The sequence below is a fragment of the Acanthochromis polyacanthus genome, chromosome 2, assembly GCF_021347895.1.
Source record: "Acanthochromis polyacanthus isolate Apoly-LR-REF ecotype Palm Island chromosome 2, KAUST_Apoly_ChrSc, whole genome shotgun sequence".
In the NCBI taxonomy this organism is placed as follows: domain Eukaryota; kingdom Metazoa; phylum Chordata; class Actinopteri; family Pomacentridae; genus Acanthochromis; species Acanthochromis polyacanthus.
In genome coordinates this window covers 39,590,853-39,605,711 of record NC_067114.1, presented here as the reverse complement: position 1 = coordinate 39,605,711, position 14,859 = coordinate 39,590,853, and the positions used below count along the sequence as shown (strand labels likewise).

The 14,859-nt window shown below is 36.9% G+C and overlaps 1 protein-coding gene across 1 annotated transcript; it reads left to right on the top strand.

The window, feature by feature from the left end:
* The first annotated feature begins 7 nt into the window (after window positions 1-7).
* psmd13 (proteasome 26S subunit, non-ATPase 13) lies at window positions 8-10,724 on the top strand. The gene is made up of 13 exons (XM_022212764.2): window positions 8-216; window positions 1,401-1,479; window positions 5,361-5,395; window positions 5,502-5,557; window positions 5,648-5,691; window positions 5,800-5,886; window positions 6,996-7,167; window positions 7,261-7,340; window positions 7,431-7,556; window positions 8,814-8,876; window positions 9,974-10,054; window positions 10,261-10,377; window positions 10,466-10,724. Exons 1-13 carry the CDS (start codon window positions 116-118, stop codon window positions 10,559-10,561), a joined length of 1,137 nt encoding a protein of 378 aa, XP_022068456.1. The 5' UTR covers window positions 8-115; the 3' UTR covers window positions 10,562-10,724.
* Window positions 10,725-14,859: the final 4,135 nt, after the last annotated feature.

Genomic DNA, 14,859 nt, shown 5'->3' with positions numbered 1-14,859 from the left:
GCCCAGCAGTTGCGCAGCCGCAGACCGACAACACGGCAGGCGACTTGACGTTAGCAGAAAATTCAACAACACTTTACCAGTCAAGAATAAAATTCAACTCCAGTTTGTCGCCACAATGAAAGATGTTAGCGGGTACCTCAAACAGCAGCAGAGCAATAGCTCCACGCCGGAGATGGCGGCGGAGTGGCACGCGTTGGAGGATTTGTACAACAAAAGGTAAAAAGAAAAAGCCGCAACAAGGCAGCTAGCTAGTGTTGAAATGGTGTGCTAGTGCTAGGCTACCTAACGTTAGCTAACTCATTCATTGGAAGTGGCCGCTGAGTCATGCACGGAGCTAACGCTAGCTGCTGTAGCTGGGGGTTAGCTCATGCTAGCAGCAAACTCCAGGTTTAAATTCAGAGCAGAAAGTTGGCTTCTAGTATATATTTTTTAGAACAAGCCGTCATTTCTGGGTAGTAAAATTTGGTAGGTCGTAGCATTTAGCCGAACACTTAAAATTTAGGCCGGTAGAAGACAAAGTTCTCAGTCTGTCATAAGTTTTAATAGCTGGTTGGCAACATGGATGCTAAGGATGAGTCCACCGTTACTGAACCATAATAATGTAGTAATTATAGAAGCAACTGACAGCTGTTTCAACATTTCATTAACCTGTTTAATGCTTTTCAAGCAGTACAGGTGAAACAATGGCAAATATATTCTTAAGTTTAAGAAACTAAAATGAGGAAATGTTAGTTTTGTCATGTACAACTGTAAACTAAATGCATACAGTTGGTGGAGTGCTCTGTGGTGTGGTTATGGCCTGTTTTTAACTGCCAGTATATTGTGCAAAGTAAATAATTTATAACAATATTAAAAAGTAATTCTTGTAACTTTTAAGGAGTCTTATTTATTGCTGTCATATAAGTAAACAGGTTAAGTGCTCCATTAAATGTGGAATCTGTCATAGGTAGTGCTGCACAACATTAGGGGAAAAAAAACGTTGCAATATTTTTTTTATTTTGTAACATTTATAATTTGTTAACTGTGGTTGGAATAGTATATGTTTACTTGTGTAACAATTGAGACTACCAAAACATTCGATATATTCAGAATGACCATAACAACATCAGTACATTTACAATTTACAGTGTAATTTAAATCATGTTTACTCCTTTGGACATTTCTGTAGTTTTTCAAGTGATCGCCAACACCACAAACTATTTGTATTGAGAAGTAGCACATTAGGACAAGTAGGGGTCATTTGTGTGTATTCAATATGGGATGCTTACACCAGCATATCAAATCTACAGTATTCTTTATTTGTGAGGGTCTTCTGATGTAGTTTTTTGCTGAAAAATAAGTAATTCAGATGAACTGGTGACTAACTGACACTGTGACATGCTTGTGTTTTTAACTTACAGATTGTGGCATCAGCTGACTCTGAAGCTGACAGACTTTGTTAAAGATCCTTGCTTCAAAACAGGAGATGGCCTCATACAGGTAACTACACCTTGGTCACAGATCTTATGCTGCTGCACTTGTAGAGCTTTGGACGAGTGAGAATACATCCACCTTTAATTTCAATGCACAGATTTTAATGTTTGTTGCCAAAGTAGCATGTAGGGACTGTAATGTATAAACACCAGCGAAGCTCTCAGGGGGGAATTCATATTCACTGCATTTTGTTATTGCCCTTTGAGGACTGAGACACTTCATTTACACCTGTCACAAGAATATTCCCACACATTTCACAGAACCAGTATCAAACAGATATTCAGCCATAGTTAATCTCATAATTAATAGTCAGATTTGCTACCTATCTACACAGACATAGTGTTGTGTATTTAGAGTGTGAAATTAAGATTTCTGGAGGTTCAAAGTTAATGTGTGTTTTGTTTCATTTGTTTTCGTTTTGTGTGTTAGGAACAAACACACATCTGAGGGACTGTTTGAAGTCATTATTATGATGTTACTGTCCATCTTTGGATATTATTCCATACACAATATGGGTAATAAATGCAGAATTACACATAAAATAACATATAGATGATGTACAAAGCAAAATGCTGTATTCCATCATTAAACTTTGAAACAAATGTAAGAATTGAGTTACCAGTATCTTTCAAACCAGCATCGAGAGCTGTTTCGTGTCAGAAATAAACAGCATATGATTACTACAGTTAAGTAGATGTTGTCAAAGACTTGCACAGCGTGTAAAACACAAGAAATATAGGGCTTTTCTGTTAGCCCAGGTTACTTTAGATACACCAAACTGCAGTGTCACAGCAGGGCGTAATGACACTAAGCCATGCTGGTGGCTGACCAACTCCTGTCAGTCTCTCCTGCTCTTCTCATTGCCTAAACTGTCCGAACAACGATAGAGGTCCCTGTTTTTATGTCGCACTGTGTTTAGGACTTAGTAGCTTCTCCCTGAACCTCATTTGGAGTTGAGTTTCACTTCTGTGTGCCTTTTTGAACGTTCAAATATCAATTTTACTTTATCGGAGCTGTGCTTAAATTACTGCTGAACTGAACCGTTCTTATTGTTGCTGCTTCACACATCCCACTTGACTTCTATTGTGGAGAAGTTAGAGGGAATACAGGCCTAATCCCAGGTCACTCACTGGGCTATACACCTCTGTTTTATAGGCTGGGTAGAGTGTCCTGTTTCTTTTGTGGTTAAGCAGTTGTGGTCATCTCATCCATTAAGTGGCTTCGTTGTGTTGTGTTATATGAGTATGAGTGGATCTTCTGGGATCAGGAGACCAAATTACCTCTATACATACAAGAAATAAACTTTAGAAGGTAGTTTTGTAAAGACGGATTATTGTGGGAATTAGAATGCAGTAGAATGCTAATACAGGGTTCCCACACGTCCTGGAAAATCTGGAAAACCTGGAAAATGATTGACCAATTTTCCAGTCATGGAAAACATATGAAAAAGGAGAAAAATGGTCAAATGTCATGGAAACGGTTAACTTATCCTGGAAAAAATATTTATCCTAACCCTGTTAATGCAAACAGGTTAAAAATTATGCACATGCATGTCTGTTGTCACTTTATCTTCTTGGCAACATTAAGGCATAGCGCTTCTCTGCTTCTAGCGCCCCACGTGACGCTACCAGCCAATCAAATCTGCATTTCCGCTTCGAGCAGTTCTGCAACCCAGTTCTTCCAGTAGACTTTGTCGCTACATTTAGCGACTTTTCAGACCCCATTAAGGACTAATCGCCTAGAGACAAACTAGTGACAGTAAGTTGAAAAGTGTGGCTAGTGTTGGTCCACGAGTGTGATGGTTTTCTCTCCTGTGGGCGTCCACAGGCTCCTCTCTGTCCTCCGTTGAGTGACAGGCAGAGCACAGTTCTAGTATACATTGTATAGATATGTATATAGTAGGGTATGTTGTTACTGATTACCTGTATGCCCCGAGATGCAACACATCTCTGATTTCAGCAGAGCGGGAGCTTAACAGGAAATCTTAATGGGCCACGTTTCACTCAGTATTTCACACTTGTCTTATTGTCTGACAAAAATAAGTGAATGAAAACATTAGGAATTCTGTTGTATTATTATGTGCACAGAGAGATAGAGAGAAGAAATTAGAGAGATTAACAACTTTTCATGTCGACTTAATCTTGTTAATTTTCAATTAAAGTAGTTGTTAACAGAGTGAGATGTGCACAGAGACCACAGGGAAGAGGGGAACCCTGACAATGAACTGTAACTATGACATGTTCATTTGAACCTCTAGCATGGGTCAGGAAGCTAAAATCACAGAGCAACTTTTTTGAGGAGCATTTTTATTAGAATGACATTGCTTTGTTTTATATTGACTGTATTGCACTGCAGGATATGTTTTTATTTTGATATTTTAGTTATATTTATGACAGTTTTTGATTTGCTTGGGTATTTTGGCAGCGATTTTGATTTTAATTATGTTTGAGAAATGCAGGTGCCAGATGTGTAAAAAATCTGAATTGTGCAGTAAACTGACATGAAACAATGGAAATAGTTTTTCAGTGATTTATTGAAATCTACAAATATTTTCAAATGAATTGCACCAGAGAAAGTAAGAGAGAAGAGAAAGTTGAGTTGGGAATTACCCAGTTGAACACTATAACTCCAGTTTGTCATGCCAGTGAAGTGCTACGCCGTAATCTGTGGCTGTGTTTGCTTTATTCTATCATACATTTGTCATAATTATTTTTCATAGATAAATTATAGCCATATACTGCACACCAAATGTCTGAGTAATAAATATATAAACAATCTGGATAAATGCAAGTTACAATTGTAGTAAAAAACACCTCTAAAGAATGAGGGGGACGGGAATGTATTAGTGTATGACAACGTGTGTCTGTACCGGCTGAAAATGTCCTGGAAAAGTCCTGGAAAATAATTTCAGGGAAAGAGTGGGAACCCTGTAATAATACAGGATCATCACTGTAGAGTGTTGTTGAGTGGTGTTATTAAATTATTGCCTATCCTTCCATCCGTGTTTTCTGTTTTTATAATGACTGTTTAATGTTGAACATTATGCTCAGATTCTGAGATTTATGCTAAAATGCCACACACTCTTTTACTGTGTTTGTATTAGATAAATTCAGTGAAGGCACGTCATGATGGATTTCTATTAGATGTAAAGGCTTACTGTAAACCAACCCGGTCTCACGGGGATTCGTGAAACTGTCACGTAAGTTTTAGTTTCGGTTTCGTGCGCACCAACACGATTTCGTCATGTTTTTCGTGCCGCTCACCACGAAATGTTTTTCGCTGTGGTAATCACATCTGAAAGTGGTTTATACCGGCGGATTCATGACGATCTAAGCTGTCCATCGGCGTATACTGCTTGTGTGATTGCGTTTGCGGCCGCCGGCCGCCGGACATTCTTGAAATTCCTATGCAAATTGGTAAGTGTACCACCGGCTTATGGTTAGGTTATGGTTATGGTTATGGTTAGGGTTATGTTTAGGAACGATGTCATGCAAAATATAGCGTTGGATTCGCCACGGTTTTACATTAAAAATATAATATACACATTCTTTTGAAATACGTTCTAAGTGGCACGAAAAGTCCGCCGTTTAAAATACATTGGTGCGCATTTCGTGGTGAGCGGCACGAAAAACATGACGAAATCGTGTTGGTGCGCACGAAACCGAAACTAAAACTTACGTGACAGTTTCACGAATCCTCGTGAGATCGGGCTGTGTAAACACCTACCTGCTCACAGGTAAAGAAGAATTGAAATAAAATGTACAGAAAACACAAAACAAGGCACCCACTCAGATATTCAGGAAAGAACATGAACGTATCGCTTGTGTCATATAATTTAGTTGCCATTTTAACTTTTGTCTCTGACATTTTCTGTTTTCTTGCTGTAGCTTTATGAAAATTTCCTGTGCGACTTCGAACACAGGTGAGATAAAAGCACCTCAAACACTCAGTATAAACATCTGTCAGTTCAATCTTTACTGCTTGTTTGTCTGTTCTGCTGCTCATGTATTATTTTGCTCCCTTATCAGAATCAATCCACTGTCCCTGGTGGAGATTATACTGTACGTTGCCCGACAGATGTCAGGTAAAGACAAAACTGATTATTATTTTTTTTGTAGAAGACACTTTTTTCAGTGTTTGGAGTGCTAATTATTAAAATGTCTGTTGTATCTAGATCCAAAAGATGCTATCACTTTTCTTGAGAAGACCAAGGAAAAGGTGAGTAAACAACTACCACTGACATTTTTTCATTTATGTATTTATTCTTACCATAGACATTTTAAATTTACAGCTGTAAACTGATTATCGTGTCTCTGTGTGTTTCAGGTTAAGAGCAGCGAGGAAGCCGTCATTCTCTGCAAGACGTCTATTGGCAGCCTGAAACTGGAAATCAATGATCTCCCTGCCACAAAGGTAAAACTTTCAGCTCTCTCAGCTGCTGACGCAAAACCCGCCTCACACCTCGTTCACGTGAAACAAACTGCAATAGATTTCAAGCTGCTTGTAATGTTCACGCGTGATGTGTCAGCGAAGCAGAGCGACAAAAACCAACAACTGTTAAACACAACAGCAGTGCATTAGAGCTCACACATGAGTGTGTACCTGCTCCTCCCACTGATATAAATCTTAGGTGTCACATCAGTGCAGCCACACTCCTGCACACCTGAGACTTTCCTTCCTCGAACCCTCTGAAAATCCCAGCAGTCGTCATGCAAACTGTGACATTTCTACCTATTTTTATTTTCTGCTGCACTGCAGAGGAGGTGAACATGCAGACTGCACAGTGCAGCAATGCAAGAACAGAACTGGGGCCCAAACATACAGTGCATGTATAGGACTGTGAAAACTTTATTTCAGAGATTAAAAATATATGAAGCTGTTTAGGTTGCATAAGAAGGTGCTCTGCATGAATTCAGATTCACTCTCTTGCAATTTGAAATTTACATATTTCTTTCAGTGTTATTATAATAAGTATTGGGATATATTTTAACCATCTGAGCCCCAGATGATGTGACAAGGTATGAGACAAATATGTGTTAATCGAGCTTTGGAAGATGCACCTTTAGGTAGCTGGAATGTCAGATCTCATTCTCCCAGTTAAATTCTCATTCATATATTCATCCACTCATCAGCTGCAGACTTTTGAGTGCTTTGGATTTTGAAGGCTACATCTGTTATTTTAATGTGTTATGTACATATTTAATCAACACTGAAGTAAATGCAAGAATCAGATCCAACGATCAGGATTAAAAAACACATTGGGTTCCTGTTGTACACTGCTTTTTTTAATCTTTGAGATATGAGCAGATTGTGAACACAAATTTCCAGTAACCTGTTCTATGATACCATTTCTAAATAACCTTAACTTGAAATTTAGCATCTCTGAAAACGTGGCTGAAACATTTTCTGCTTCTGTTGTTTGTAAACAAAGTGAAAGGACAGCCTCAGGTTCAGACATTTAAAAGACTGTTGCTTGTACTGTGATGCCGTGAAGTTATTGCCTCTTTGTTTTACTCTTCTAGAAAATCATTGAAGAGGTCGAGGAAATGTTGAATAACTTGCCCGGTGTGACATCAGTCCACGGCCGCTTTTACGACCTCTCCAGCAAATACTATCGCATCATTGGGAACCACGCCTCCTACTACAAGGACGCTCTGCGCTACCTGGGCTGTGTGGACATCAAAGACCTTCCAGGTGAGCAGCGGTGTGATGGGAATAAAGCTGAACTTTATAAACACAATACCTTTACTTGTGTCAGTACCTGAACTGTTGTTGTCTACTCCACAGAGACAGAGAAGCAGGAGAGGGCGTTCACACTGGGACTGGCTGGACTCTTAGGCGAAGGAGTTTACAACTTCGGAGAGCTGGTGGGACTTTAACTGAATACAGCAGTCATTGTATGTCGTTCAGCTGAAGCTCCGTGTTTTAATGATCACGTCTGCTGTTTGTCTTTGCAGCTGATGCATCCTGTGCTGGAGTCACTGAGGAACACAGACAAGCAGTGGCTCATCGATACACTATACGCCTTCAATGGAGGAAATGTGGAGAAATTCCAGGGCTTCAAATCAGCCTGGGGCCAACAGGTGAAAACTTCAACATAAACTGAGACATTAGCCAGAGATTCTGTAGATTTTAGGGCTATCAAAACCTGAATGCCATCTTTAAAAAAACTGCCAAAATTACACCTTTTATCAAACTGTAAAGACAAAAGTGAATCATCAGATTTTCAACTTTCCAACGGTTCTTGAATGAATCATCTGTTATGTGCAGATGTGCAACCAAATAATGATGTTTTCAAAAACATTTTATTCTACATGTCAAGTTAACCATTTGCACCTTAATGTAGCATGGTTCTAAAACAGTATATATGGGAGGAAGTTGTCAGCAAGTTTTTGGAAGATTCATTCAGCAATATGGAGCACCTTTCTAGAGTAGTGTGAAAAATTGTAGCGATTGTAAAAATGTAAATTGAACTAATCAAATAACCTCTCTATAGCATGCAGATCCCTTTTGTTTCTCAAACTAGTAACACCTGTGGTCAGTTAGAAAATGATTGTACATATCGATTTGATTTTTGTGGAAGTTTTGCAAAATATGATCAAAGAAATTCAACTTATTTGTTTGCCTTTTAAGATTTATGCTATTATAACTGTCTCATACTGTGCATTTCTGAGTTTTCTGTACTTCTAGTCATGGTAATGTTGTTTCCCAAGAGGTGCAGGACTTTAAGTTGTTGTGAAAAATGAGTAAAAATCTGACAGAAGCAAAACACAGCAAGAAGCTGCTTGGGGTTCAGAGGGTGAATACTGTTTCTTACTGGTCAAGGAATCAGTATCATTTAGTAAGTGCATGATTTGATTGACTTTTATATGACATTTTTGTCAGCACTTTCCAGCTGTGTAACAGTCAGTCACAGTAATTAAATCAGTTGCCGTCACCCGGGCCTAAATACACGAACACTGATGGATGGGTTAACCTTTAAAAAAAAAAAAAAAAGTTTTTGCTAAAATTGAAACTCACCCATTATGAGTCATACTGACTTATAATAGACTCATTAAGAACAGCAATAACTAATGTTACTGTCTACCGCAGGCAAGAAAAAATATCTAAGATCTTTGTAGATACAATTCGAGTCCTTTGTTTGCTAAGGACCTGAAATCTAGATTTCTGAAGACTTGTGCTTGTGTTTCCTGCCTTATCTGTACAAATAAACTGCCAAAAAGCAGATTTAACCTTAAGATTTGAGTATTATCTGACACTTGGCAGAAGGGTGTTTATTTGTACATGTGAATCAGCTTTAACTTCAACTGTCTGATGACTTTTTCCTCTCTTCATCATAGCCTGACCTCGCAGCACATGAAGCCAAACTAATGCAGAAGATCCAGCTGCTCTGCGTGATGGAGGTGAGACGTCTAGGAAACGGTTAACACGTTGATCTGTAATGGTGTGAAGTTATATTCTCCCACAACTGAAACTTTTCTACTAAAAACCCAGAAAATAGGTCAGTGTGAAATCAGTTCCAGTACTCTAGACCCGCAATCCTTCTGGTCACATATGTGAGCATTGTTGTGGATAGTGCAAGTTCAGTTTTTACGTGTTTTTGTATTTGTGCAAGTTGCCCAGTCTGATGGTGTCCATAAAGCTCCATGAAACGAACAACAAAAACGCACAATATATCTGAAACGCTAGCAAATCTACTACATATGAGAAACGCAGGCAGGGAAATATCAACTTCGCCTACAAAAGAAGAAACAGTACTACTTTATACCACATCCAGCCTATTCCATCAGCACAGCTTATCCTAGTTCATAGGACTTACAGTACTGTTCAAAGGTTTGGGGTCACTCAGACAATTTCATGTTTTCCATGAAAACTCACATTTTTCATTCATGTGCTAACATAACTGCACAAGGGTTTTCTAATCATCAATGAGCCTTTCAACACCATTAGCTAACACAATGTAGCATAGAACACAGGAGTGATGGTTGCTGGAAATGTTCCTCTGTACCCCTATGGAGATATTCCATTAAAAATCAGCTGTTTCTAGATAGAATAGTCATTTACCGCATTAACAAATGTCTAGACTGAATTTCTGATTAATTTAATGTTATCTTCATTGAAAAAAAAAAGCTTTTCTTTTTAAGGACATTTCTAAGTGACCCCAAACTTTTGAACAGTATTGTATATTTTCTGATAATAATGTTTTGAAGATATCAATTTTTGACTCTTTTTCATTCTTGCATTGATGCAAAACTGGGATTTGCAAACTAGGACACGCAATTATCTGCGAGAAGTGACGTTGAGTTATACTGTACTACCAAAATAAAGAATTCAAAAGGGTGTGAACAACTGAGAAAGTTGGTAGCACCAGTGATTAAAAAACTACCCAGAAGCCTTGAGGTTATTTCATTGGAATCACTGGTCAGCTATGCTGAACTTGTGTCGCTGATTCTTCCGTGTTTATCTTCGTGCTAGCTGAAATATCTTCTTTTCTTCCTAGATGACTTTCACTCGTCCTGCGAATCACAGACAGCTGACCTTCACTGAGATCGCTCAGAGTGCCAAAATCCCTGTTAACGAGGTCAGTTTGGTCTGCGGTGTATTTAATCAGTCTATCACTAGATGTCAATAAAACCACTGATCTCTTTGATTGTAAGGGAAACTATTGTTAGATCTACATTTTAACTTGACACATAGAGCTTATCCAGATGTAGATGTAGTGACAAATCAATATGACGATGGATTTATTGAGGATGAAAATGCTAATTAATAGATGTCATCCTGCAGGTGGAGCTGTTGGTGATGAAGGCTCTGTCTGTGGGCCTGATCAAAGGAAACATCGATGAGGTGGACCAGAAGGTGCAGATGACCTGGGTGCAGCCCCGAGTGTTGGACCTGCAGCAGGTTAGCGCTCATCCTTCGCTTTGTTTTGATGTATCCTATTAAAATCATGCTGTTTCAATAAACACACTCCTGTCTGGCATCGTTGCAGATCAAAGGCATGAAGGAGCGGTTGGACTTCTGGTGTGGCGACGTGAAGAACATGGCCATGTTGGTGGAGCAGCAGGCCCACGACATCCTCACCTAATCTGGTTTCACCTTCAATCCACAGAGGGAGCCCTCATAGATACCTATTCTTTGTATTGTTTTTCCTTCTACTTGATGTTCATTCTTCTGTTACTGTCACTGTTTGTTGCCAATCTGTAAATTACACTGTGGCATTTTACAAATAAACAACTGTTGTAACATTATCCTCACCAGATGGACTCTAAAAAACAACAATCTGTACAAAAATTACATTCATCTTTATAATTACTGACTAATGGAGGTATTATTTGATATACATCTTTTAATGAGTAGCTATATTGATGTTTTTGCACCTTTGAGTAGTAAATTAATACCTTGGGGACATTAGCAGGCTGTAAATGCTCCAACTGAGGTTTGAAATCTGACATGTTATTTATAATAAGCAAATATTTGGAGTTTAATTGCAAGCAACTCAATGCAGTGTCAAGGTTAAATGTAATATTAGATGTTAAATATAGTCAACAGAGAGCTGAGGCTGGCATCATATCCACAACTAAATGTTAGCAAGCAGGTGTACTGTTAGTTTAGCGTGTTAGCATGCTAACGTGATAATTAGCACTAGACACAAAGTACAGATGAAGCTGATTATTATCAGGTAAGATGGTGTCTTGTGCTAAATGCTAATATGCTGAAGTTTAGCAGGTGACACATTTAAAATATCCATCATACTTCAACTTGTTTAATTGTTAATATTAAATATAAAATATCCATCATACTTCAACTTGTTTAATTGTTAATATTAAATAAATTGTATTAAACACAAGGTATAAATGATGCTGATGGTCATTAGGTTAGATGGCGTATAACTGAATAGTTTACAGTTAATTTGGCAAGTTAGCATAAAGACATTTCCAAATTAGAACACAAAGCTGACTGAATATCAATTTTTAGCTGCTCTTTTGTGCTAAAAACCAACATGCTGATGTTTACTAGGTGACATGTTTACCCATTTATTAGAGTTACTATCCTAGCATGCTAACGTTTTCTAATTAGCACTAAACAAAGCACTGTTGAAGCTGATCGGATTTCATTAATTTGGCAGGTCATTTAAGCTAAACGCTGACATGCTGGTCTTTAGCAGGTGAAATATTTAACCTCTTAGTTTAAATTGTTAGCATGATAATATTTCCTACTTGACACTAAACAGACAGTGTAGCTGTGGCTAATTTAAAGTAATTAATTTAGCTAGTCTCTTATGCTAATTTTCAGTAAATGGTATCTAACTTAAAGTACAATGGAAGCAGAATATCATAGTTTTAGCTTGTTTCTTGTGCTAAATGCTAATATGCGGATGATTCGTAGTTTACTTTTGGTTTAATGTGTGAGCTAACGTTTGGTGATAAATACAAAATATATCAGAAGATGAGTGACTGAATAGTTAAGGTGCTAAATGCTAAACTAATGCATGTGTTGTGTAGATGAAATTTACTGTTAGTTTGGCATGTTAGCGTGTTCACGTCTGCTCGTTGGCGTCAAACACAAAATAGTGCAGTAGAAGATGACTGAAGGTTAGTAGATTAGCTGCTAAATGCTAATGCTTGTGTTGTGCAAGTGAAATACTTGCCCTTATTATTGGCGGGTTAACATGCTAACGTCTACTAATTGGCATTAAACACAAAGAAAAGTACATCAGACGACGGTTGTAGGTGAGTAGATTAGATGCTAAATGCTAATGCTTGTGTTGTACAGGTGAAATGTTTACGTTAGTTTGACATGTTAGCATGCTAATGTCTGCTAATTTGCATTAAACACAAGAAGTCCATCAGAAGACGGTTGAAGGTAAGTTGATTTGGTGGTAAATGTTCATGCTTGTGTTGTTCAGAGGAAATTTTTGTTGTTGGCCTGCTAATGTCTGCCAATTTGCGTTAAACATAAAAAAGTATGACAGCAGACGGTTGCGTAGCTTAGCCGCTGAATGCTAATGCTACCATTAGTTGAATGTACATGAAGTACAGATTTAGCTAAATAAGTATCATTAGTTTTTTTAAGGTATTTTTTTTAGTCATAAACCTTTAAAAGTGCGTTAAATCAGCAGAGGATAAAATATTAAGACACCACCTCATAATTATGGGAAGAGGCCAAGTTGGTTAATAATCGCTACCCATCATAGAACAGGAGTAGCAACACAATGGGATTTATTGTAATAAAAATTAGCTTGAAAATCTATATGCAAAAAATATTTTTGGCAAATTTCATCATAAATAAATGGTAAATATGTGTGTGTGCAGTACTGTCATCCCTGTTTTTGTTTTGTTTTTTAGCATATATTTGTATGTATTTTGGAAAATTAAGTACAACAAATTAGCTAGAAACGGTTTCTTTTTGCTAGTAGCTACTATTAGATGTACCAACAGTTTTTACTAAATTACTATAATACTGAACAACACTGCAGGTTCTGAGGCATTTTTGTGATGAACCAATTAAGCTGTTGTGTAATAGTGTGTAATTATGAGGTAGTTTTTCAAAAATATCTAATTATGAGATCCAGAACTCATAAATCTTAATTCTTTTCTTCTAATCATGAGACAGTGTGTCATAATTTTTTTGTTAATGCTATACACTTATGTCTCAATATCAACCTCAGTACTGAACAAATTAAAACAAAATTTAAAAAGGGGAAATTTATTAAACTAATGCAATTATTAGACAGTCACTGGGTAACTGGGAAAGTCAGAGGAGGATTGATTTTCTTGGGTGCTTGAATGTGTGAGTGCAGTTTCACAGCAATCCAGTCAGCTGCTAACATCACAAGATTCTGACAAACACATACAGTATATCTAAACATTAGTGGCTAATTATGGTCAGTGTAAACGGGAAGTTCTAATATGTGGTAGCTGTTAACAATTTAAACCACATTCAACCAATAAAACAACAACAATACACCAACTCCTGTAAAAAAAAAAAAATTATAGAATTTCATCTGCTAAAGGCTTCACTATTGTTTGCCATCAAGTCGCTAACTTTGTCTGCTCTTTATGTTTTCATGCACGCTCCTGCAATAGCAAATTTAAAAGCTAATATCACCTTATGTGACTTTTACATGGGGACCATATGGGGACTGCCACAAAGGAAAAGTTACTGTTTGATAAGTACTGTTTTTGCACTTCACATATTTGTACTTAAATTATTTACCATTTAGATTTGATCTAGGTTTATCTCACACAGTAGCGTAGTAGTGTACTTACAGATGAAATATGGACTTAAAGTATACAACTCTACTATAAAATAAAGAAACTAAAAACAATTTTTCCTTTACTAATTTGCAAACAAAACTTTCACAGCCGAAAAAGCATTTGTGAATTAGATATATAGCTGTTGTCTTGTGCTTTAATTTTTGTGTGTTTTTTGGCCCTTCTTTTATATTTTTACCTCAACATGGATTGTACCGTGAAGTTTTTCCATTTTGTTTGGCTTTACTACACCGTAATATTTCCTGCTGTTAATCCGATCATGGCTGTAGTCAGTGATTACTCTCCATAACAGGATAACATTCAAAACCTTTTTAAGCTTATAAAACATGAAACTATTCAATGTTGATATGAAGACTTGAAACATGTCAGCCTGGATCTGCTTTTTATCGTTATTTACACTGTAATGAGCAGGAAAAGGTCTGTTTTCTTGCCTTAAAGACATTTTTCTGCCTCATTTGAGTCGTTTGGACCTTAGGTTGTGTGCATTTTGCATGTTTGTCGTCATTGTTGATGCAAAGAAAAGAGCTCCATGGAGCCCTGCTTTGTGTTGTTCTGCTTCAGTGAACACTTGGGTCATTTCTTGTGCTGGATGATTTTAGTCAGAATTAAATGGAAAAAGGAAAATGCCAGTTCATAAAAGCACATGTACACTCAAGTAAAGTTAATTACTGAATAGGAAATCAGATTAGAATAAAGTGTAGCAGTACAGTGGCTTAGACATATGAAACATGAAGAAAAAATCAAAACATTTTTTAATTAGATTGTATTAGAAGATGCAACTAAATATAAAATCAGTTGTAAAAATTCACCGAAAACTACTTTGATTTAAAAACTTACAACAAATACATGTTCGAGTCATTTACAAAATAAATACGTGTAAAAATGCAACTTACATTTTAAATGTATTTTTGTTCCATTTGTTTTAAATTATTCATGCCAATTAATTTTCTGTAACAATAAAAGTGGTAAAATTTTAAACTTAATAAACACCTAAAATAAATATCTATGAAAGATAATTAAATATTGAAAAACATAATAATATGAATGAATAAATAAAATAAATAATTAATATTACGGTTTGCTTATTTTTATTTGTGTATTGAATGTT

Excerpts from the sequence above, each read along its gene's own strand:
- psmd13 (XM_022212764.2), top strand. The coding sequence starts at position 116 with ATGAAAGATGTTAGCGGGTACCTCAAACAGCAGCAGAGCAATAGCTCC. Across the intron at positions 5,887-6,995 it reads ATGATCTCCCTGCCACAAAG|AAAATCATTGAAGAGGTCGA; the intron begins GTAAAACTTTCA and ends TTACTCTTCTAG. Across the intron at positions 7,341-7,430 it reads TTTACAACTTCGGAGAGCTG|CTGATGCATCCTGTGCTGGA; the intron begins GTGGGACTTTAA and ends TTGTCTTTGCAG.